Source organism: Ovis canadensis, chromosome 3, assembly GCF_042477335.2.
Source record: "Ovis canadensis isolate MfBH-ARS-UI-01 breed Bighorn chromosome 3, ARS-UI_OviCan_v2, whole genome shotgun sequence".
NCBI lineage: Eukaryota > Metazoa > Chordata > Mammalia > Artiodactyla > Bovidae > Ovis > Ovis canadensis.
The window spans coordinates 6,107,354-6,132,061 of record NC_091247.1 but is presented as its reverse complement, the minus strand read 5'-3'; the positions used below and the strand labels follow the sequence as shown (position 1 = coordinate 6,132,061).

General features: G+C 51.5%; 1 protein-coding gene and 1 long non-coding RNA gene across 2 annotated transcripts in view; both read left to right on the top strand.

Moving 5' to 3' along the window:
* ASS1 (argininosuccinate synthase 1) overlaps nt 1-13,680 on the top strand; it is a 51,326-nt gene extending 37,646 nt beyond the window's left edge. Inside the window, exons 12-15 of the mRNA XM_069582166.1 lie at nt 2,411-2,542; nt 7,620-7,776; nt 12,133-12,198; nt 13,374-13,680. Coding sequence (XP_069438267.1) covers nt 2,411-2,542; nt 7,620-7,776; nt 12,133-12,198; nt 13,374-13,419 — 401 coding nt within the window. The 3' untranslated portion in view covers nt 13,420-13,680. The remainder of the gene's footprint in view (nt 1-2,410; nt 2,543-7,619; nt 7,777-12,132; nt 12,199-13,373) is intronic.
* A 363-nt stretch (nt 13,681-14,043) lies between these two features.
* Nucleotides 14,044-21,243, top strand: LOC138436518 (uncharacterized). Its single transcript, XR_011255445.1, has 2 exons — nt 14,044-14,488; nt 20,506-21,243. It is a non-coding gene; the product is annotated as an uncharacterized lncRNA (long non-coding RNA).
* Nucleotides 21,244-24,708: the final 3,465 nt, after the last annotated feature.

The window sequence follows — 24,708 nt, the reverse complement described above, 5'->3', positions numbered from 1 at the left end:
CCACAGCTGATTCAGGGCAGCAGAAGTGGCCCAAGAGCTCCGGGCACAAAAGTGGAACAGGACCGGTGTGTCCTAGCAACACCTTGCCTCTCTGCGCATGTCCCCGAACCCCAGGATGTGGCGGGTTTGCAGATAAGAGACTCACTTCCCTATAGAGAGGCTCTTTTCCACTCTGGAGCACCTCAGAGCCTTGGGAACACTCTTCCTTGGCCACAACAGCTCAGACTTGGGTGTCCCCTTCATGCTTGGTGAGCACTTTGCAAAAGGCCCTAAGAGGCAACCAAGAGCAGAGATGGAAAACTCAGAGGCAGGCTTCAGTCTCCCCATCTGCGAAATGGGTGCATTGGGCCAAATCAGGATTTTTAAGGACTGCTTGTGGAGTCCAGGGTTTGCAGGGGGACCTCTGCTCCCCACAGCTGGACCTCATCTTTGATTGTATATGTTGAGCTTCTGCCTAAGGCTGTTTGAATGCTGGGTTTGCAGCTGAATTAGGAAAATACAGGCCATCCTTAAGGACCCTGACATTTCTGTGGATTCCCAGACTTAGATTAAAGACTAGAGAAGTTCTCAGAGGAGAAAATTTCTGGCTACTTACATCAGACACAACCTTGTTCATGTCCCCTATAGACTTCAGAGTTTAAACAGTCTCCTCCATTCTGGTTTTGTTTTTTTTTTTTTAAGCATTTTTAAATTGTGGTAAAACATACAAAACATTGGAAAAAATCCTGATGCTTCGAAAGACTGAAGGCAAAAGAAGGGGGCAGCAAAGGATGAGATGGTTAGATAGCATCACCGACTCAATGAACATGAATTTGAGCGAACTCTAGGAGATGGTGAAGGACAGGAAGTCCAGCAGGCTGCAGTCCACGGGTTTGCGAAGAGTTGGATATGACTTAGCAACTGAACAACAACAAAGACAAAACATACAGCTTACCGTTTCAACTCTTTGAGTGTCCTGCTCAGTGGCGTCAAGGACACCGTGCGTGTTGTGTAAGCACCAGCCTGCATCTCCAGAACGCTTTCGTCTTCTCCAAGCGAGGCTCCATTAAACACCAACTCCCCTCTCCCCCTCCCCAGCCCCTGGCACCCAGCATTCTACTTGGTTTCTATGAGCTGGACTCTTAGGAACCTCACGTGAGCAGGATGACGCAGTATCTGTCTCTTGGTGATTTGTCTCCGGTTGAGTTCACTGCGCATCCTGTCCTCGCGTGTATCAGGACTTCCTTTTAAGGCTGAATATTTCACTATGGAAATATCTCTCTCTGTTTATCCATCCTTCTATTGTTGGGCATTCTGATTGCTTCCACCTTTTGGCTCTTGTGCACAATGCTGCCATGAACTTGGGCGTATGAATCCCTTCTGTGGAAAGATGACCATGTAAATTTTGAGGAAAACCAAAAATCTGTCCCTTTAACGTGGGACGAAAGGGACTTTTGGGGGTGGTGTTCATCGGGGAGGGTTATGACCACTTCATCAGGATAGCAGACACAAGGCAGGTTTGATCCAAGGTGCTCACCCGAACTTGACTCATGGGGCTACACTGCCAGGATTGCCGGTGCCAATTCTGCCTCTTGGTGCCTCAGTGTCCCCAAACCTAGGATGGTGCCCACTCATCAGATCTCCCTCCCGGGGCCAGGCGCCCCCTTGTCACTTGGAGGCAGTGTGGTCCAAGCAGGTTGTTTAGCAAATGCAGGATTTGGGCCAGAGATGATGGGGAGAGCACTGATCAAGACTCTTCCCGTGACCTTCCGGGTCTGATCTCATCACCTGCTGGTCCACAGGGCAGCAGACGACACCACTCAGGGACCGCTCCCAGCTCCACTTCAGCTACATCCCTCCCCCCGGGTGGCTCAGATTCCCCCTCGGTACAGTGAGGTCAGCCCCGAGCTGACCAAGGTGGTGAGGATTTCTCAGCAGAGATGAGGCTGCAGGGGAGCCGCCAGCCGAAACTGGCATGTGTGTGCACACGTGTCCACGCGTGTGCATGTGTGTGAACAGCCGTCCCCTCCCCTGGCTCCCTAGGGGAAGGCAGGAAGGGACGTTCAGGGCCCTGGGCTCCAGCAGAATCGGTTTAATTACAGGTTTTCAGCTGCAGGCCGGTGGGCATGAGTTGGGGAGGAGGGGGGATCGGCTCTGAAACCCTGTCATTTTCCAGCATCTGAGGGCCTCTGCAAAGGGGGGCATCTAGACATTTTCTCCGCAAGCCGCAGAGTGGACTGTCGTGGCCCCAGCGTGAACATAATGGCAGATGCATTTTGCAGCAAGCTGGGAGTGAATGGGTCCGACCGGCTTGTCTCCTGTCAGACAAGTCATTATTATTATTATTTTTTTTTGTCATTGGCTGACAGTTTGGGTTTCATGCGTTTCTCTCTTTTTTTCTTCTCTTCCCCCTGCCTGGAAAAATGGCTAGGTATCTACGAGACCCCAGCGGGGACGATCCTTTACCACGCTCATTTAGATATCGAGGCCTTCACCATGGACCGGGAAGTGCGCAAAATCAAGCAAGGCCTGGGCTTGAAATTCGCCGAGCTGGTCTACACGGGTGCGTAGACCCTGCAGCTGGCTCCCTCCCCTCCCTGACCCAGGGGCACCCTCCTCCTCCAGTCCCAGCTCACCCACTGCCACCTGCGAGAGAGCCTGGAAGATGCAGGTTGAAGGGGCTGGAGAGTGGGCAGGAGACAAGGAGCGAGGAGGGGACTGTGGGACTGACTGCCTGGTTCATGAGGTCTTGAGGGAAGCGTGCCAGTTCCCCGGGGCATCTTGCTGCTCTGCTGCCTGCAACCCATGGGACTGCAGAGCGGGCCAGGGCAGCATCCTGCCAAGTTTCATCCAGCATGTGCCGGGTACCTGGCACTGTGTGGGGACTGAGCCATCCCGGAGGGCCCCCTCCCCCAAGTTCCTAAGAGAACTGCGGCCAGAAACCAAGGCTCCGGGCAAACGGAACTTATAGAGCATTACCCAGCTGAAAGTGGCTGAGTTGGGCTGGACCTCAGGTCAGCCTGTCTCCAGGCAGAACCCCTCAAGCCACTCCATGAACTGCCTAATATTGACCAAGAATAGGGCCTGACCACTACATGGGCCAGATCCCCACTGGGAAGCCACCAGGGCCACATGTACCCATTTCACAGGTGAGGAGACTGAGTTTCCTTGCCTCACCTGCCATCTGACCAGGGCTCCTGACTCCAGATCCATCCCAGACATTGTAAAAGGAGTGAGCAGATCCAACCTGTTGCCTGTTTTTGTTCAGCCCATAAGCTAAGACCAGTTTTTACATTTTTCAATGGTTAGGAAAAAATTTTTTTAAGTAATACCTATTTCATGTAATATGAAAATCATAGGAAATTCAAATTTCAGCATCCATAAATAGTTTTTTGGAGAAGGAAATGGCCCACCCATTCCAGTATTCTTGCCTTAAAGATCCCGTGGACAGAGGAGCCTGGCAGGCTACAATCTATGGGATCACAAAAGAGTCAGACATGACTTCGCAACTAAACACCAACAAATAGTTTTTTGGCACCTCCTTGCTCATTTGTGTCCATGTTGTTGAACACTTTGGAACTGCTCTGGCATAGCTGAGTAGTAGCTAGAGAAGCTACGTGGCCCATAGAGCCTAAAATATTTACTATCTGGCCCTTTCTAGAAAGGGCTGACCCTATTCTATAACATTCACATCTCCCAAATTTGACAAATCATGTCATAACAGACCCTCTCAGCTGTTGGGAGGATGGACTGCCGTTCTCTGGGAGCCTGGATGTCAGAAGGACCCTAGGAAAGTTAATATTCATAGTAACTGCCTGGTATAAGTCTCACCTCTTCTGCTGGTCCCCCACTTGGAAGTTTCGCTTCCTCTGAAACCTTGGAATAGCTATAACTCATCTCGGGGTTTCAGGGCGACATGGTGGTTATTGGCTGGCATTATTTTTCCCTCCCATTGTTCCCAGCAGCTTTGAAACCCCAGCCCCCCCCCCCCCTTCCCAGGTACAGACAGGTGTTTAAATACCATTGTCTCCTGCAGACTCTCGTGCTCAGTGGGGTTTCCACGCTGAAAGGTGGATTTTGGTTACAAAGTGGGAGAGTCATTAAGCTATGGCAGGCTGTGATGGGGGACAGCACCTGGCCAAGGCCACTTCTGGGGCGTCCATGGGGGCTGAGCGGAGACCAGGCTGCCAGGCTCCCCATGCAAGATCGGCTGCCGCCTCTTGCTGCCTGGCCCTGAACCGGGTATTACCTAATCTTAGCTGCACAGAGGCGAGATGAAAATGCTTGTCCAAGGTTTCAGAGCCGCTGAGCCGTGGCTTGGAGCCCAGGATAAGCTGGCTTCAGAGGCCAAGTTCTCGGCCACTTCAGTAGATGCCAGGGGATGGAAGGTGGGCTGAGCCCATTTGTGAGGGATGACCAAGGGGCACTGGCGTGTACAGGCCCACCCTGGTCGTCTGGGGCACAAGTTGGCCCCTAGCTGAGGGGTTGGTGCCTTGGCACCAGGCTGCCTGTGTTGAGTCCTTGCTGTCACCCACTGAGCCCCCTAAATCCCCAAAGGTTACAGTGATTAGGTTCAAAGGAAATGAAACCTCAGAGTGGAGGCTCCTCTCAGGTAGTTGTTATTAAGTTCAGCCAGGTGCCTCTGATGTCCAGGCCCCCATAGATGTCAGGGTTGGCCTCCGGCAGCAGCCTGTTTCCTCAACAGCTCCGAGGGACTGTGTGATAGGATTTCTCACATTAGGGATGCATAAATGTTAGAGAGTGGGGTTTAGCTTCAGCACATTCCTTAAGCCCCCTGTGCCTCGGTTTCTTCCTCTGAAGAGTGGAGATGAGGCTGCTTGTCTTACAGTGAGGACTCAATACATAGGTGAGTGGTAAAGAACCTGCCTGCCAATGCCAGAGATACAAGAGACACAGGTTTGATCCCTGGGTCGGGAAAATCCCCTGGAGAAGGAAATGGCAACCCACTCCAATATTCTTGCCTGGAGAATCCCATGGACAGAGAATCCTGGTGGACTACAGTCCATAGGGTTGCAAAGAGTCAGACACGACTGAAGCAACTTAGCACAAATGCATTGCACGGATATTTGCAAAGCCTCTAGGAGAGTGCCTGACCTGTTCTCCAAATGTGAACGCAGAACAGGGCTTTGCCTCTGGCTGGGTAGATCTTGAGTCTGTCTCCTCCCTCAGCCTCAGTTTCCTCTCCTGTAGGATAAAGGGCACTGGGCCAGATCCCTTCTTGTTCTGTCTAGCTCCCCCTGCAGATTGATCATTCTGCTGTGGCACTTGGCTTCCTTGGAGCCACTGTGGTCTCAGGGCCTGGGGAGACTGAGGCCCAAGAAAGCCCTTCTGTCTCAGGGCCACTCCCAGCTGCCCCAGCTTCTGTGACCACTGTCTTTCCCTACTCTCACGCCATTCTCAAATTTCCTAATGTGGCTGTATGAAGTTTTCACAGGCACCCTCCCTCCAGGACCAGACATGGGCCTCACCCTGCAGGGTCATCCTGGCAGGACCCCAGCTTCAGGGCCCCTCTCATTTAGGGGGTGTAGCTCACCTCTCCCCTCACCTCAGTTTCTTCAACAGTAAAATGGGTATAATACACAGAGGATTGTCATCCTAATTAATACAGAGTTTGGCTCAGCCCCGCCCACCATGCACCCCCAGCCTGGGACGCTCAGGGTCTCCCCAGGGCAGTGCTTAGGGCTCACTGTCCCCGACCCCAGGTTGGGTCTGCTGGGAAGAGAAACCTGAGTGCAAGACCCCCGTGGAGGCAGCTGGGAGACCTGAGATAAAAGCCCAGGAGCTCCTACTGGGTTCTCTGCCCCCTTCTCTGGCTACATCGCCGCCTCTCTTCCAGCCTGTGAACCTAATGGGCTAATTACCCTGACTTAGAAAGGTGGCCGAGCCACTGGGGCATGGGGTGGGAAGGGGTGTGTGGCCCTCAGTGTCCCCTCCCACGAGAGTCTGGGCTAGAGGCAGGAGCACTCCAGATCTCTCTGTGCGCGTTTGGAAAGGTTCTCTCCTTCTCGGGGTGTCTGTCGCCCTGGATACAGTGAGGACCGGCAGGCCACATTCAGATCTCAAAAGCAGAAGCGCCCGCTGAATCCACACAGCCCCTAGAGCGTGGTGGGTAGCACCTCACTGTGCAAATGAGACCAAGGCACAGAGGCTGCACGGCCTGTCAAGGTGGAGCCGGAGGTGAGCATAGGAGAGTGAGGACCCAACCCCTTCTCTCCCTGCCCGGCCCTCCCCAATGTCTGCGGGAGGGCCTGCTCCCCATTCCCACAGAGAGCCTCAGCAGGTGCCCCCGGAGGCCTGAGTCTCCGACAATAGCCACAGACCTGGGGCTGACCTGACCCTTTATCAGGGCAGGAGATCACACACCATCTGGCCCCACAGCTGCCCAGGTGGGCTCACCTTTCCAGCTCCGTTTCAGAGAAATCCTACCCCTCACCCTGTCCCTCCCCCAACCCCGATCACAGCCCCCCTGCCCTCAGCAGAGACTGAGAGGAGCCGCTGTCCAGACCCTGGGAAGAGGGGACTGAACACAGCCCTCCCTGGCCTGAGGCATTCAGGGCGGGAGGGGTGGGGTGCAATGCATTTCTCAGGCACCTCAGTGTGCTTTAGATGCAGACGGCAAAGCTGAAAGACAATCATACAAGGCAGAGCTGTTAGAACTTGGGCCCACTGAGGTCAGGTCCAGCCCCCACCACTACAGCCTGTGTGACTGGGGAAAAGCCTCAAATTCCCTGAGCTTAACTTCCTTGCACAGAAAAGAGAGAGGCTAAGAGAAATGTTTGTCCCAAGACTCTTTGGGAGGATTCAAAGAGCTAGTCCAGGAACTTCCTTAGTGGTCCAGTGGTTGAGACTCCAGGCTTCCAATGCAGGGGCCATGGGTTAGATCCCTGGTTAAAGACAGGGCACTTTTTTCAAAGGGCTCTGCCCATCCTGAGGGGTGGGGCTCTGCCTGGCTGTTGGCCCAGTGTTCACAGCAGTCCTGAGTCCGTGGCCTCCACACAATAAGCCTGCTGGCCCTGGGAGTGGGGGAAGGAAGCATCATTCCCACTTGGCAGATGGGGGAACAAGCGCAGGGAAGTGAAGGCCCCACACACCTAGTCTTGCTGACCCCAAACCCACCACCCAACTGGGCACCCCCGTCACTCAGTGACATATATCTGAGTCCTACTTGAGGTCTTCTGCCTAATTTATCGATCTGCTGCCCTGATAAGACTGAGCCCCTATGGGCAAAAGATGGGGGGTCCCTTCACCGCTGTCTCCCCAGCACCTGACCTCCAGAGCTCCCTGAATATCTGTGGCGTGAAGCAGTAGGTTAAAACCCCTCCTCCTGACCCTTGAGAGGTGACTGCGTTGTAGCAGGGGTTGGGAGAGAACCCTATGAAGTCACAGGACTGGGCAGGTGGGCTTGCTCCTCCGTGTGGTCATTTACAAGCGCACATTGAGCCGGGACTCCGCATTGAACAGCATAGACACGGGACTGCCTCCCTCCCAGGCTCACGTCTGCCATGACGGGGCGAGGTTGGGGGGCTTGCCCCATGTGGATCCCAGTTCCCGCCACATCCTGGCCTGGGGCAGACAACACAGCGGGCCTCACTAGCACCCTTGTGTCTCCCTCCGCACAGGCTTCTGGCACAGCCCCGAGTGTGAGTTTGTCCGCCACTGCATCGCCAAGTCCCAGGAGCGCGTGGAAGGGAAAGTGCACGTGTCCGTCTTCAAGGGCCAGGTGTACATCCTTGGCCGGGAGTCCCCACTGTCCCTCTACAACGAGGAGCTCGTGAGGTAGGTGCCCCCCACCCCTGCCCCCAGCTGGGCACAGACCCTCAGGTCCAGCATCTCCTCTCACTGTCTTTCTCAGCAAGGATGCTCCCAAGCATGTGCAAGGCGTGGAGGAGACGGTCCCAAAGAGCATCCACACCACCTCTGTCCTCATGGAACTTACAGGCTAGGTGGGGAGAAAGCCCCAGTCAGAGGATCACCCGAGGGTAGGATTAGGGAAGGTGGTGCTGGACCACCCAGAGATATAGGATACTTGGGCTGGGTATAATAATGGGGGTGGGGAGACACGTCCCTGCAGAAGTCCTCTCTGAGCTAGTCTCCGAAAGAAAGGACTGTACCAGGGGGAGAGGCAGGGCGGGAGCATTTCCAGAGAGACTGTCCTGTGCAGAGAGTCTAAGTTGTGGAAGGACCCAGAACATCCCTGGCACAATAAGAACTCCAGGGTAGGAGGGCCCTGGAGCCAGATTGTAAAGGATGGACACATCAGACCTGTGGCTTTGGTCCTCTCTGGCTGCTCTGGATTGAAGTGAGGTGGGAGCTGGCAAGGGTGGACACCAGGCCTCCCAGTGGGACATGCTGGAGGCTTGGACCAGTCTGCTGGATCTGGGAATAGAGTTAAGCAGATGGATTTGGCAGATATTTAGGAGGTGGAATTAAAAGGGCTTGAATGGAGAGAGAGATGGAAAAGTAGAGAACCACCCCGGGCTTTCCAGCATGAGCCACTGGGTAGACTTTGATGGCAACGACTGAGTTGAGAGAATGGGAGAAAATCACGCATTTGGATTTGGACATCTTGAGGGTTAGTTTTCTCTGAGATTTGGGCCAGGAGAACTATAGTTGGCGGTTGGACACACAGGGCTAGAGTTAATGAGAAACATAGGCTGAAGACGTTGGGTGGTAAGGCCAAGAGGAGACTGCCAAGGGGAGCGACAGAGTTGGGTGAGAGGGAGCCAGGAGGGAACCTTGAAGAGCTGCCTCCCCGATGGGTCAGGGTGAGGGAGCTGAATGGCTGCGGGAGAGGTTGAGGAGCCCTGGCAGGCTGGGTCTTTGGTGAAAGTGTGAAAGGGTTAGTCGCTGAGTCTCTTTTGTGACCCCATGAACTGTAGCCCAATAGGCTCCTCTGTCCATGGAATTCTCCAGGCCACAATACTGGAGTGTGTTGCCATTCTCTTCTCCAGGGGATCTTCCTGACCCAGGGATTGAACCTGGGTCTCCCACATTGCAGGCAGATTCTTTAGCAGGTGCCTATTAGCTGTAACTGTGTTTGCATCTTGAATGAGAGACTGGCCTTGACCATGGAGCCAAGTGGCCCCTTTGGAGGTCACCTGGTCAAACAAGAGGTGGGGACAGGCAACCCCACCTGACGCAAGTCCCAGGCCCTGCGTGGCCCCTCCCGGAAGGCAGTCAGGAATTAAAGTACGAGTTTTGTTTGGCAGTCAATATTATTTTCCTCTCTCTGTTCCCTTCGCCATGTTGCACTTCTCTCCCCCCCTTCAATCTTTCTAAACACTTTATAAGCCATAAATATAACCGAATCAGTTTAGATCAGTCGGGGTAAATGTCAAATTATCTTCTCTCTTTCTCTCTCTGGCTCTTTCTTCCCTCCCCCTCCAAATCTACAGCCTCTAATAATCTGTCCAACCCTTCATTAAGCCTTACAGTCTCACTCGGGGAGATTAAATGAATAAAGTAAAAAGGGAAAGGGGAAAAAAAGAGAGAAAAGCAGGAGCATTTATTCTCACTGTGTCTCCGACCATTTCCCTTTTCTTTCTGATTTCTACATCGCTGACTTGAAAGCCCTTGAGTGACAGCGTCACAGGGACCGGCGAGGAAGCCCCTAGAGGTAGCAGAACTGGAAATGCCGCGGCACAGTAGGTAGAAAGTAACGTAATTACAGAGCAGGTCAGAGCCACTCGAATGAACAAAAATAAAAGCACAGAGGTTTTCTGTAGACCGTCAGGGGAGGTAAAAAAAAAAAAATTCATTGTAAACTCTTTTTTCCACAGTGCACCCCCCCACCACCACACCACCCAAACTACAGTTTTTTAAGAGAGGTTTTTCAGTTCCCAAGAAACACCTCTGGGACTCTTAGGCAGTCTGGTGGGACATGTTTGTCCCAGAGGTGGGCTTCTCTTTGGCAGGGGCTGCTGGGGTGGTCTGAAGGGCTAGTCTGGGGGAAGAGGGGGGGAGAGTTTGTTTTGACTCATGAGAGATGGCTGGCCGGCCAGGGAGGAGGGGAACAGGATTGGCCCTGCTTTCTCCCTGGGCTGAATACAGGGACCCTTCCAAAGGGGACAAGGTGACTTGGAGAGCAGAAGTGAGGCCAGGTGTCCGAAGTCTGTTTGATGGTTGGTGGGGGCTGGGGCTGGGTGGCTCAGGGAGGGCTCGTGTTAAGCTTTATCACCGCAGCAACATCTGTAAAATCCATTCGAGGAGGTCGATGCTTTAGTTTGGTCCAGGCTCTCCCCTGCCCGGGGAAGGGTCCCAAGCCACAGCCCCCTAGAAGCCTGGTATCTTTTCCGCTTACCAGGAGCCTGCTAATCGGCTCCTGGTGACTTCAGCCACCTGAGCCCTGGAGGAGCCGACAGAGGTGAAAAGGAGGGAGCGTGGGAGTTCCATGTGCCAGCTTCAAGGTCCTGTGAAGGTCAGGGTAAGGGCGTGGTGGGGGGAGGCCCAGAGCCCGTGTCCCGACAAGCCACAGGGCAGCCAGGCGCAGAGACTCCAGTTTATAATGATTTTTTTTAAAACCTCCCCTGACAGTCTACAAGCCCACAGTACAAGCCCACAGTCCACAAAGAGCCAGTCAAAGGCACAGCCTCGGGGTCTGGGAAAAAGAACAGCAGATCCCCTTAGCTCCCCCCACCCCGCAAACCCCCCCCCTCCATCTTACCTCTCTGGAGGAGGGTTCTGAGGGGGCAGGCCACCTCCGTGTCAGTGAGAACCTTGAGACTGCTTTATCCTGAGGCTAGAGTTCTGCAGACATGAAGACAAGGGGCTAATTCAGGGCAGGATGCAGCAGGGGCCCCATGAGAAACAGGAGGGACTCCTTCCCCCGGGGGGATTCGGAGGGTCGCCTGGTGGAGTCAGATCTGAGGCCACAACACTCTGAACTTGTCCTCAAAGAGTGGATCACAGTCAATAAATAATCGAGGGCAGGTGGGTGATTGATTGCTTATGTCTGCACCCGCCGCCCCTCCACGTGGGAGCTGCTCCCGCCTGGTCCTTGTTTCCTCAGCATCTGGCCCGGTGCCTGGCGGGTAGTAGGTGCTTAATAAATACCTGAGTAAATGAGCAGGTGAATGCATGATGGTAGCGGCACTGAGTGCTTACCAGATGCCAGCTACATCATTTTATGTGGAGCTAGTGACAATGCTGGAGGGGCTTCCCTGCTGGCTCAGCAGGAAAGAATCTGCCTGCAATGCTGGAGATGTGGGGTTCGATCCCTGGGTCGGGAAGATCCCCTGGAGAAGGAAATGGCAACCCACTCCAGTATTCTCGCCTGGGAAATCCCATGGATCGAGGAGCCTGGCAGGCTACAATGGGGTCGAAAGAGTCGGACACGACTGAGCGACTAGACAACGACGACGACAAATGGTAACGACGAAGGTCCCATTTCACAAATGAAAGACTGGAGCTCAAAGAGCAAAAACATTTGCCCTAATGTCTGTGCTGGGGGTGGAGCCAGGATACCCAACCAGGTGACCGGATCTGAATGACTGTGGTTGGGAAGGGTTCCGAAGGGCAGTCAAGCAAGAACAATCAAAAGAGGAAGGCTGTTGAATCTCTAAGATGGAAACTGTATATGTGGAGGGAAAAAATCTGTTCTGTTGAGGGCAATGAGCGTTGACGCCCAGGTTTGAAGATGGTGCCCAGATTTGAAGACAGATTAGACTCGGTCCCACTCGCTGGGCAGACAAGGTCAAAAAGGCTTCGTGGACAAATCCTGAAGGCTGGGGCCTCCCTGCAGCTCGCAGGACACCTTCACACATGTCAGAGGCTGTTTGGTGTGTAACCTCAGCCTCCCAGGCCTTCAGACCGCTGGACATCGTCGGCTCCTCCCGGACACCCGGAGGGCAGAGGTGGCGCCGACGCGTGTCCTGAGGGTACAGGTGCAGTGCTCTGGTTGGTGGCAGGAGTTCACCCGGCTGGCACTGGCAGGGCCGGGACCCAGCGCGCCCATCTGCATGGCAGGGTTGTGGCTCCCTGCTCTCCAGCCCCGGCACAGGGGAGGGCTCCCCGAACCGGAAGGAAAACAGTGAAGAGCCAGAGTGCAGGGAGGGTTGGATGCACACGGGGAATACCTGGGTGTCTGTGAGGCTGGGGTCCCCCGGATGCTGACGAGCTCCCACTCTTGTGCAGCATGAATGTGCAGGGAGACTACGAGCCGGTTGATGCCACTGGTTTCATCAACATCAACTCCCTAAGGTGAGAAGCCCTGGCCCCCGATGGGCCCTCAGACCCTCCAGGGGTGGGGAGCCAGCTCTGAAGGGACCTCGGTGTTCTGACCACAGCTGTGCCCTAGACAAGCCCCACCTTCCTGTCCCTCAACCACAGCATCCGCAGTGCCTGCTCTGGCCCCAGCCTCTGCAGGACCGGAAGGCACACTTGTTGATAGCCAAGGGCCACAGAGCCCCACGCACTTGAGTTCCGGGTTTCTGAGTTGCCTCTGACACTCACTCCCATCCTCTCCAACCACACGGACTCCACCGGGAGCCCCCCTTTCCGAGCAGCTCAGCAAGGGAGATGGCCAAGAGGTAGAAAGGAGCCACAGAAGGCCACCAGCTCCTGCCTTGTCATCCCCATGCAAGTCTAACTGGAGACACGGATCTCCATGGCCCAGGGTGCGTGATACATACCAACTGAGGCCACTCAGACCTGGGTTCGAGTCCTGGTTCTGCAGTTTGGGTTCACACCCCTTCCGAACCTCTGGAAATCACTAGTAGAGGTGTTAACCATGCCTGCCTCATAGGTGTGATGGAAGTTCGAGTCCAGGCCATGGAAATCAAGCACGCTGCCTAGACCCTGGTGCCCAGGAAGGGCACGGTGCCTGGCAACCAGTCTATCAGGCTCTGGGTTCTTAATCACTAGCTTCCTTCTCCTAGGGGGAAGGGGTCAAAAAGAAGGCATGAGTCTCTTTCCTTTCCCTGATAACGTGCCCTCAGCACAGACCCACTTTCTCCCAGAGCCAGCCTCCCATCCCTGGAACCAAGACTGGGAGAGACATCAAATCCAGGCGGGCCGTCACCTCCACCTCCCCGCCTCCTTCACCCTATGTTTCATGACTCTAACCCTTTTAAATGGCTCCAAACACACTAGGTTTTCATAATGGCCTCTTCACTTCTCCCATCGCCAGTTAAACGCTTTGTCTGCAACAATGACAAGCAATGTTTTCCCCCTAAGATAAATTAATTACATTATCCTGATTGGAGGGCGGGAGGGGCCAGGGCAGGAGAAGAGAGAGGGAGAATAAAAAGACAACTTCACACACGTCTTAACAAACAGCTGTCCCCCGCCACCCCAGCTCTGCCTGAATTAATTGAACTGAGTGCATGTTGTTATTGTTAATTTACATTTTTCTTTGTTTTGAATCTGGTTTACAGGCTGAAGGAATATCATCGCCTCCAGAACAAGGTCACCGCCAAATAGACCAGCTGACAATGCAGAGCTGGGCTGCCTCACTTTACCCATCTCCCAAGTGTAGCTGCTAATTGTTGTGATAATTTGTGATTGTGACTTGTTCTCTGGGTCTGGCAGCGTAGTGGGGGTGCCAGGCCGCAGCTTTGTTCCAATAGTCCCCTGTAGCCTGCAGAAGTGGTCCACAGACAGAGGGATGGGGCGGGGAGCGGGAGGACGGGGGTGAGGAGGGGGGAGCTGCCCTGAGGAGAATTAAAAAAAAATTATATATTAGTCTTTTGTTTCTTCATTTCTGCAGAGAGGGGGGTAAGAATGTGTATGTGTGTGTCTGTGTGTGTGTGTGTTTGTGTGTGTGTGGCAGATCATGCTTTTCTTAGACCAACCTTTGTGTTTTTCGACTAAAGTGCTGCCGAAGGCCACGTTTTGCCAGAGAACCCATTTACCTGGAAGAACTGACCCCTCTCTTTAGCAAAAACCATGGAATCCAGAAGAGACCACCCTGGTCAGACTCTAGCCCAGCAGCCTGGAATTTGTTAGCAACTGTGGCCCTGTGGCACATGCCAGGGAAACCCAGGAGGGCTTAAGTGACAAAGTTGGGGGCAGTCCAGCCCACAGCCAACAATGGACTCCCGGGAATGGTGGCCACGACTGACCACAGCAGGTTCCCCCTATCATGGCTGGGTGGCCTTGAGTAGTCTACGTCATGGAGGAGGAAGAACTTGAGTAAGAAGAAAAGCTTGAGCAGAGAGGACAGCTGCAGACAGTTTGGGGGTGGGGTTGGGGGCAGATGGTCCATCTAGCCTACAACATTCCCTCCATCCTTCGTCCCCAAACCAGGAACCCAAAGCCGCCATGTTTGTACTGGACTCCACCCACCATGATCAGATTTGATTGGACCATGGCTGGACACCCGACTACAGCTGAGCCAATCAGAATCCCAGTCCCAGGGATCAGGCCTGGGGAAATGGCCAGTGGGATGCCCTGTGCCTAGACCAGCAGAGAGAGAAAAGGAAGCAAGAGGGAAGTGAGCGGAGGCGTGAATCTCTGGTTTAGAACACCAAATACCACGATACTCTGGCCGGTATTTCGGGAGCTGGTGGCATTTCTTAACTTGGATTCTCTGAGATACTGTGTTTTTCTCACAACTGATTACCATTTAGAACTTAGTTAAACTGGTGAGATACTGGGAAGACTTGAGTGCCGGTTGTTCAGAATCCTGTCCTGGTTCTGACCTCTACCCCCTCTAAATCCCAGAGGGTTTCTTTCAAAAGAAATTTTGTCTTTAAAACTTTTTACTCTTTTTATGAAAGTTACAAATGAATTCCTCAATGAATCTTAGCTTTGTGCCAGACACTTGGCTACACACTTTATTCGCCTCATCTCATTGAAAATTCAAAATGACACTATAAGTGTGTCATTTGCTCAGTCGTGTCCGACTCTGGGCTACCCCATCGACTGTAGCCTGCCAGGCTGCTCCATCCATGGGATTTTCCAGGCAAGAATTCTGGAGTGGATTGCCATTTCCTTCTCCAGGGGATTTTCCTCCCCCAGGGATTGAACCTGGGTCTCCCACATTGCAGGCAGACGCTTTACCGTCTGAGTCACCAGGAAAGCCCAAATGACACTGAGGTAGATGCTTTTAAGTGCGTTTGGCAGAGGAGGCAACTGAGATGGAGAGAAGTTGACCTGGCAACGTTCAGTCAGTTAGCAAGTAACAAAGCCAGGAAACAAACCCTGGCCTGGCTGATCACAAAATCTTGTGTGTTTACATCCTTAATCATCACTGGGCTGCATCTTACTTTAAAGAACCTTGTAGAAATAACTATCCCCAATCATCTCACCACTGAATTATAAACACTGCTTATACTTCATGCATTTCTTCACAGTCATATTTTTCTATGATTGTAAATATTTTGTAGAGTTATTTAGGTTAAAAGTATTTTAAAAGCAAGTGTTTTACCCTAATTTTAACTTTATATCATAGTTTTCTACATCAAAAAACTCAAATTATTTCAACCACTGCATAACATTTCATTATATCATTAATCCGTAACTTATTTAACCCTTTCTCATTTATACTGTTGTTCAGTCACGAAGTCGTGTCCAACTCTTTTGCACCCTGGTGGACTGTAGCCCACCAGGCTCCTCAATCCATGGGGTTTCCCAGGCAAAAATACTGGAGTGGGGTGCCATTTCCTTCTCCAGGGGATTGTCCTGACCCACGGATCAAACTCAAGGCTTCTGCATTGGCAGGTGGATTCTTTATCGCTGAGCCACTAGGGAAGCCCACTTTCTCACTTGCAGATTTAGTTTTTTCCATTCTAAATTTTTATCCTGCCTTTTGTTGGATTTAGTTGAGTATTTTTAGTAGTTGGCTCATTATTAGCTCAACCTTTTGCCTTTTTTAAGTGAGTTCTCTAGGGTTTACAATGTTCGTATATCTTTAGCTTATCACGGTCTACCTTCACGAATGCTATGCCATCTCACGGGTAGTGTAAGCGTGTTATCAAAGTATGCTATCTTAGAAACATTCCACTTTGTGTTTTTGTTGTCATATGCATTGCTTCTACAAAGGCCCACAATAGGTTGCTATTTTTCTTTAGTCAAGTATCATTTTTAAAAGATTAAAAAATAACAAAGGTGTGTGTTTTATATTTATCCTTCTGTAGGAGTGGTAATGTTTCTTTATAAATATTTGATAGCATTCACCAGGGAGTCCATCTAGGCCTAGAATGTGTCTTCATTTCAGTTCAGTTCAGTCACTCAGTCATGTCTGACACTTTGCGACCCCATGAACTGCAGCACACCAGGCCTCCCTGTCCATCACCAACTCCCGGAGTCCACCCAAATCCATGTCCATTGAGTCAGTGATGCCATCCAACCATCTCATCCTCTGTCATCCCCTTCTCCTCCTGTCCTCAATCTTTCCCAGCATCAGGGTATTTTCAAATAAGTCAGCTCTTCACATCAGGTGGCCAAAGTATTGGAGTTTCAGCTTCAATATCATTCCTTCCAATGAACACCCAGGACTGATCTCCTTTAGGATGGACTGGTTGGATCTCCTTGCAGTCCAAGGGACTCTCAAGAGTCTTCTCCAACACCACAGTTCAAAAGCATCAATTCTTCTGTGCTCAGCTTTCTTCACAGTCCAACTCTCACATCCATACATGACCACTGGAAAAACCATAGCCTTGACTAGATGGACCTTTGTTGGCAAAGTAATGTCTCTGCTTTTTAATATGCTGTCTAGGTTGGTCATAACTTTCCTTCTAAGGAGTAAGCGTCTTTTAATTTCATGGCTGCAGTCACCATCTGCAGTGATTTTGGAGCCCAGAAAAATAAACTCAGCCACTGTTTCCACTGTTTCCCCATCTGTTTGCCATGAAGTGGGTTTTGGTGGGATGCTTTTAAGGTATAAATTCAGTTTCTATGGTTTATATTGGGTTTACTCATGTCACAGACTTCCCAGGTGATGCTAGTGGTAAAGAATCCACCTGCCAATGTAGGAGGCATAAGAGATGCTGGTTCGATCTCTGGGTTGGGAAGATCCCCTGGAGGAGGGCATGGCAACCCATCCCAGTATTTCTGGCCTGGAGAATCCCATGGACAGGAGCTTGGCAGGCCGTAGGGTTGCAAAGAGTCAGACATGACTGAAGTGACTTGGCACACCCACGCACTGCTGTCAGACATTTTTCTCTTCGGTCATCTTTGAGTAATCTGTATCTTGAGGAATTTGCCCATTCCATTTAGATTGTTAATTTTATTGGTATCAAACCTTTTCATAGTATTTTCTTATTATCCTTAACTGTCTGTAAGATTGATAGTAATGTTCCTCTTTACTTACCTTAGTGACTTGTGTCTGTCCGTATTCTTTTTATTTTTATTTTTTCAGGGGTTGCTGAGACATGCAGAGAATTTTCACTTATCACATATGTTTACATTTATTTTTACTTGTAGAACAGAGTCACAGATAAGAGCAGACCATTAGTAAGTATTAGTAGGGCTCGGGGGTCTAGCATAGCACCTAGTACACACCTAGCACCCTTTTTGTTCTTAATGTTTCTTTTTTAATGGCTGTGTCAGGTCTTCTGAATGGGCCTCTCTCTAGCTGTGGGGCGCAGGCTCTAGAACATGTGAGCTTAGACACCCCGTGGCATGTGGAATCTTAGTTCCCTGACTAGGGATCAAACCCATGTCCCCCTGCATTAGAAAGCGGATTCTTAACCACTGAACCACCAGGGAAGTCCCCTCCCTTATTCTTGATCAAAGTAACGAAAAGCTTCTTGCTGTTGTTGTTCCTCTATACATTTTCCCGCTTTTCCGGCTTTCTCTTTTCTGCTGATTTTCAGCAATTTGATTACGATAGGCCTTGTTATGATTTTCTTATGCTTATTCAACTTGGCATTCATTGAGTTGACCCTGTGGCTTTTTATCAAATTTGGAATGTTTGCAGATTTTTTCCGTAAATCGGTTTGTCTACCCTACCTCCTCCTTTCTGGCTCTCTAATTATACATATCTTAGACCATTTGAATTGCTCCCTAATCTCTGAGACCCAGGGCATTCTTCTTCTTTGTTTAGTCTGTTTCCTCTCTGAACTTCATTTTGTGCAGGGTCTGCTGCTGTGTTTTCAAGTTCATTGGTCTTTCTTCTATACTGTCAAATCTGCTGTTATCTCATCAAGTGTATTTTTTCATTTCAGGTGTTTTTTTCATCAGTACAGCAGTCATTTTTATATCCAGTTTCTCTCCGCATCAAGCTTATGTTTTCCTGTACACCCTTGAACATACGGAACAAATTCATAATGGCCGTGTTCATGTCCTTTCTGTTAATACTCTCTTTCCTGTCACTGCTTGGTCTGCTCCTATTGACTGATTTTTCTCTTAACTGTGGGATTTTTCTACCTCTTTGTATAGCTCATAATTTAAAAATATTGACATGGGGCATCGTAGCCTTGCCTCGTCAGATTCTCTTGTATTCCCTTGAAGAGTATCGGACTTCTTTAGAGAAGGCAGTTTAGTTACTTATAGATTAGTTTGCCTGGCGGAGGGCACGGCAACCCACTCTGGTATTCTAGCCTGGAGAATCCCATAGGGTCACAAAGAGTTGGACGTGCCTGAAGCAGCTTAGCCCGCATGTGTGCAGATTAGTTTGAGCCTTCAAAGATTTGTTTTTAGGTTCTTTTAGGGCAGCTCTAGTTTTTGTTCTAGAGATAATTTAGCTCTACTTCTAAGGTGTAGTCTATCTAGGGTTCTTACTTGATGACTTGTATTCAGTGAGGTCTCTCCGCTCTAGCTGGAGGAAGCAAAGAGTTTCCAGTCCTTTATGAGATTCCCGGTAATTTTTCTTTCCCTTGAGAATTGTTCTTATGTATGCTTATGAGATTTCACGCTGTACTTGGGGAGATTTGTTGTTGTCAATAAGTCGTGTCCGACTCTTTACGACCCCATGGACTGTAGCACACTCGTCTCCTCTGCGCTCTGCTATCTCTCAGAGTTTGCTTAGATTCACGTCCATTGAGTCGGTGATGCGCTCTAACCATCTCATTCTCTGCTGCCCCCTTCTCCTTTTGCCTTCAGTCTTTCTCAGCATCCAGAGATTTGCGCTTGCCCAAGTCTCAGCTGAACCCTATGCCGATGGCCAAGTTCTTTCCCTCAGTAGCTCCCTCTTCTCTGGGAGATGAGGAGTAGCCCCATAATTTCTAATTGTCTTGGCCTCCCTCAAACCCCATCTGCCTTCCTAGCAAGCTCACTAGACTCTTTGCCTCTCCTCTCCATTCTGCAGTTTGGGGATTATCTCCAGGCACAGAGCTCGGCAGCAGTAGGTCTCACCTTGTTTGCTCTTCTTTTTTCACAGTATTGGACTCCCCATTGTCGCATGTCTGAGAATAGTTCTTCCTTGTGTTTTGTTCAATTTCCGTTATCCAGAGCCTGTGGACTCCGTGTGCTGAGCGCGTGGTCTTGGTGGCTCCATGACATGCAGGATCTTAGTTTCCCGACTAGGGATCAAACCCACATCCCCTGCCCTGGAAGGTGGATTCGGCCACTGGCCCATCAGGGAAGTCCCGGCAGGATGGGATCTTAACGGGCCCTTTTCTCTGGGGTATTGATGGACCCAGTGGGCCATGAGGGTTGGAGCCTGGTCAGTCACCGCTCCACGCAGAGGCACTGCAGCATCATGGAATCTGGTCAAGGCAAATAAAAGCTGCCCTTGGTGCATGCTCTGGGTGATCAGGTCAGAAGACCCTTTTTTCTCCTTCATGCTGTGGGGGCATCGCAACCATCATAGTGAGAGACGGGTGGGGAGGGGAGTGAGGCTGCACAGATCTGAGTTCAGATCTTGCCTCTGCCACTTCCTAACTGGGGACCTGGGGTGACTTCTTTAGTATTTTTTACTGGCATCAGTGTCCTTGGCTATAAGAGCAGGGTAACAGTGGTGCCCACCCAGGGCGTCCCTGGTGGCTCAGTGGTAAAGAATCCGTCTGCCGATGCAGGGGACACGGGTTTGATCCCTGATCCGGGAAAATCCCACGTGACTTGGAGTAACTAAGTCTATGCTCTAGAGCCCGTAGGCCACAGTTACTGAGCCTACGTGCTGCGACTCCTGAGGCCCGCACCCCTAGAGCCCGTGCTCTGCAAGAAGAGAAGCCAGCACAAGGAAGAGAAGCCCCACTTACCACAACTAGAGAAAGCCCATCAGCAATGAGGGCCCAGCATGGCCAAAAATAGATAGATACAATTCTTTTTTAAATTAAAAAAAATTTTTTTTAATGGTGCTCACCCTACACGGGCACTTCTTTATACAGCACCTGTGGATCTTGGGGCTCCTGGCTCCTAACCACAGCCCACGCAGCACACTTTTAGGGAGTAGGCGCCTCCTTGGTGCCAGTTTGGCTTGTGTGACAACTGGATTTTTGGTTACAAAGTCACAACTTGGCAGCTGGGTGCCTTTTGTTTATTGCCAGCTGCTGCCTCTGAGCTGATGAGCCTGAGCCCCTACCAGGGCCACTTTCTTGGCCTTGGGGGTTAAGGACCGCCTCCTACAGCTTTGCCTAAATGCCCAGCCCTGGACATTCTGACACAGGTTCTATTTCCTTGCAGGCTGGGAGCGGTGACCGTGTCTGCTGTGCCCACCGCTGTATCCTCTGGCACTCAGTACAGGGCTTAGCAAATGAGACACGCTCGGTGAAACTGTATGGAACAAGTGGCAGGATTCTCCCAGGCCCTGTTGGTTATCATTGTGTTGTTTTCTTTCCTGTTTCTAAATCCCCCCATTTCTTCCTCCAGCTCCTGGTTGGGCAATGGGAGGGTTTCTCGTGTCTAGGGGAATCCTGAGAAGCCCAGTGCTGAGAGGCTGGGCCTCAGTAGGATGAATGTGTCGAGCAAGGACCCCCCCAGGCCCCCTCACCTTCTGGGGCCAGGGAGCTGAGGAAGGTGGGGTCCAGGCCACCAGCCAGTCAGGCCCACCTTCCGGTCCTATCCTGCTTCCCTGGAAGAAACCAAACATTCCTGTTCAAAGGCAGAAGATGAAGTTGGTTTGTGCTGGGGTACAATCTGTAGACACTTGCATATAAGTGTTACACATGTGCACATTTATATGTACACATACACGTGTAGACATGCGTAGACATGCACACACACACAAAAGTGCATATATCAGAGATGGACAGCTTGATAAATTTCTTCCTGTGTATTGACCTGTGTGACAACCACCCAGATAAAGCTATGGAATCTTTCCAGTGCACTAGAAGGCTTCCTGGTGCCATGATGAGACAGGTGGAAACCATAGGTTTTTAAAAAAAAAAAAGGAAAGAATGCCTGCCTTCTTTTTAAAAAATATTTCTTTCTGTATTTATTTTTGGCTGTTCTGGGTCTTTGTGGCTGCGTGGGCTACTCTCTAGATGTGGTGCCTGAGCTTCTCATTGCGGTGGCTTCTCCTGTCGCAGAGCGCAGGGTCTAGGTGTGAGCGCTGCAGTAGTTGCAGCTCCCGGGCTCCAAAGCACAGGCTCCGTAGCTGTGCCCTGGGCTTACTTGCTCCACAGCATGTGGGATCTTCCTGGATCAGGGATCGAACCTGTGTCTCCTGCACTGGGGGGCGGATTCTTTACCACTGAGTCACCAGGGAAGCCCACCTTCCTTCTTTTCAAAACATATGAGGGCATGTTGGGGAAATAAGAAAGCTTCAAGCCACCTGGGCTTTCCCTATCACAGCGGTCCCTGGATGACCGGGGGTCAACGAGGGCATCTTGCTTGTCCAATAAGAGCTCCGTGCTGTGATTGGCTCTTGCCCCGCGGGATTCCAAGAATGGGTGACTGGGTGAAGGAGGCTGCACCTGCCTGTGACTCTCAGCTGATTTATCCTGGGACATCCCTGCTGCCAGAACACCGTGCTCCCTGCCCTGTGCTGGGTGGGGGCGCAGCATGGCGGGGTGGGCAGAGAGGGGGCAGGACACAGCCTCCGCCCTCACCAAGCTGCCTCTGGGACCCGGATGGAAGGCATCCCCTTTTCCACTTCCGGTGCTCCAGTGCCCAAACAGAGGGAGGAGGAGCAGAGCGCAGAAGCTGCCAGCAGCCCAGACTGCCTGGAGCGGAGGCTGGACCCTCAAAGAGCAAAGGTGGAGCCAGGGTCTCATCACGTCTGGTCCCAAAGCTGGCACTGCCCGCCCAAATGGCGGCATCAGGCACCCGCCCCCACCCGCAGCCTGCCCCCCTGCTTCTCCCCCTCCTTGGGACCCCAGCCAGACCTTACACTCGAGGCTCTCTGCTGACTGTCCTTTCCCACCTTCACACATTTGCTCATGTGAACTGCACCCTTCCCTACCCCCCTTCCTGAAAGCCAAGAGCCCGTTGGGCCCAGGCCGTGGCCACAGCCCAAACCAGCCCACCTGGTGGGGCCACGGTTGGCTTCCCCTGGGTCCCGAGCACCGGGGGGGCTGCAGGGAGGAGGCGGCAGGGCCCTGGCAGCAGCCAGCCAGGTGCCGAGCTGATCTGCACACGTCTCAGGCTGGGGAAAGGGCTCGCCTGGGGTCAGCGCAATCGATATCTCATCTGTAGCCCTCCTAGCGGAAGTGATGGCTATTGGAACATGGTAATGGGTGTTGTCTAGTGGAAGAGACTAATCTTCCCAGCTGTGGTGGGCTCTGCAGGTGGCCTTGCCGCTGCTCACTGGCTGCTGCCGCCCGGGGCCATCCAGGCACTTTTAAAGCCACAGCAGCCTCGCTGCATGCTGGCGTCTGTCCTGGTTTCCCGGCAGCTTCCTGGCACGCCTCAGAGGTGACCCTGACCCTGTTTTTCTGGGCACATCTAGGGAGACCGAAGCTAGTGATTCACCCAGGGTCACTCAGTCAGTCAGCCAAGGGCCAGAAATAGATTCTGGTCTTTAGACTCCTGATCCAGTACTATAGGACACACTGGCCACGGCTAACTACAGCCTTGGGCCATACTTGGCCTTTAGGTATGTCAGGGTTTTCCACTGTCTGGCTCAATGCTTCTTTAAAAAAAAAAATTAGATTCAAATGCCATCACTATTGGCCACAGTCGCTACCGCTCCCTAACGCCTCATGCTCCCCCCCGCTTTACACATCTCGTTCCCTGTCTGACCTTAGATCACTGAAGCCAAGGTCTTGGCATAGAGGGGTGAGGAGGAAGAGAATCGGCCTCCTCCCCTGGAGAAGAGGAGCCACTACCCCGCCGTCCTTGCCCTGGCTCACAAGCCACAGCGGTCTGAAAGGCTGTAAGCCCCATGAAAAGAAGGGCTGCGTCTGTTTTGCCCACAGCCATGGATGACCTTCAAGGGCACGTTTCGAAAACATTAACTGAGCAGCTTCTATATTCCAGGCCCCATGCCAGGTTCTGGAAAATATCAGCCCAGCTAACACAGATGCTGGAGTGGCTTTCACAGCCTCACAAGCTATAAAAAGGACATTGGAAAAGAAAGGGAGGGACTTCCCTGGTGGGAAGTCCTAACCACTTGACCACCAGGGAAGTCCTTCCCTTTCTTCACCTTCCAATGCAAGGGGTGTGGATTCCATCCTTGGTCAGGGAACTAAGATCCCACATGCCTCATGGCTGGAAAATCAGGACATAAACAACAGAAGTAACATTGTAACAAATTCAATAAAGATTTTATTTTAATGGACCACATTTTTTAAAATCTTAAAAAAAAAAAAGAGAAAGGGAACCCAGAGGTTGTGAAATCCAAGCCCTTTGTTTTACATTTGAGGGATATTGAGGCCCCAAAAGATTAAGGGATCCAAGTCCACCCAGCAACTGATCTTAATTTTAGCATCAGCAGCTTCACCTGCATGAGTGGTAACTCGGCAGTAAGTACTGACCCTCTGGGGGCAGGGGGTGGTGAGGGGGGTAGTCCTAGACACTTGTAGCCTCAAGCAGCTTGATGTCCTAGAAAAGCTGTTGAACCTTTTGGGGTCTCAATTTCCCCAAATATAAAACAAAGGGCTTGGATTTCACAACCTCTGGGTTTCCTTTCTTTTTCTTTTTTTTTTTTTTTAAGATTTTTTTTAAAATGTGGACCATTTTAAAAATCTTTATTGAATTTGTTACAGTGTTACTTCTGTTGTCTGTGTTCTGATTTTCTGGCCATGAGGCATGTGGGATCTTAGTTCCCCGGGCCAGGGATTGAACCCACATCCTGTACGTTGGAAAGTGAAGTCCTTCCCTTTCTTTTCAAATGTCCTTTTTACAGCTCGTGAAGCTGTGAAAACCACTCCAGCATCCTCTCCATGTAGCTCCAGGGTCCCCTCTGGTGACAGCCGGGAAATCTCAGTGAGGTCAGGTCAGAACTTTAGACGTGGTTCCAGCCCATTTGTCTGAATTCCAGACGAGCCCAGGCAGGCCAGTGAGAAAGGACTCTGGGCTCATTTTGTTGTTGATTTTTGAAATGTTGGAGCTGTGTTTTGCCACAGGGGCGCGATATTTCTTGATAAATAGGCAGATTCCTAAGTTGGGCCCTTCTTGTCTGTTTTACAAGCTACCTGGGTGATTCTGATGCTCGCTGAGATTTGAAAACCATACGCCTGGAGAGACAGCGGCCGATTGCATCTACCGAAGGGAAAGCCTGATAAAATGGGCCCTGTGATGGTTCCTCATTACCCACCTTGCCTCCATCAGATGCGGGAGGGGCCGAGTGCCTGTGTGTTTAACCAGGACTCTGCAGACTCAGCTGCACTGGCCATGCTTACCAGCCTCCCTGAGGAAGAGGGACAGAGGTTCCAGGGCCCTGGAGCGCTCCCTGCAGACCCATGGTGACAGTGGAGAGCATAGTGGTTGCAAACTCCAGTTAGA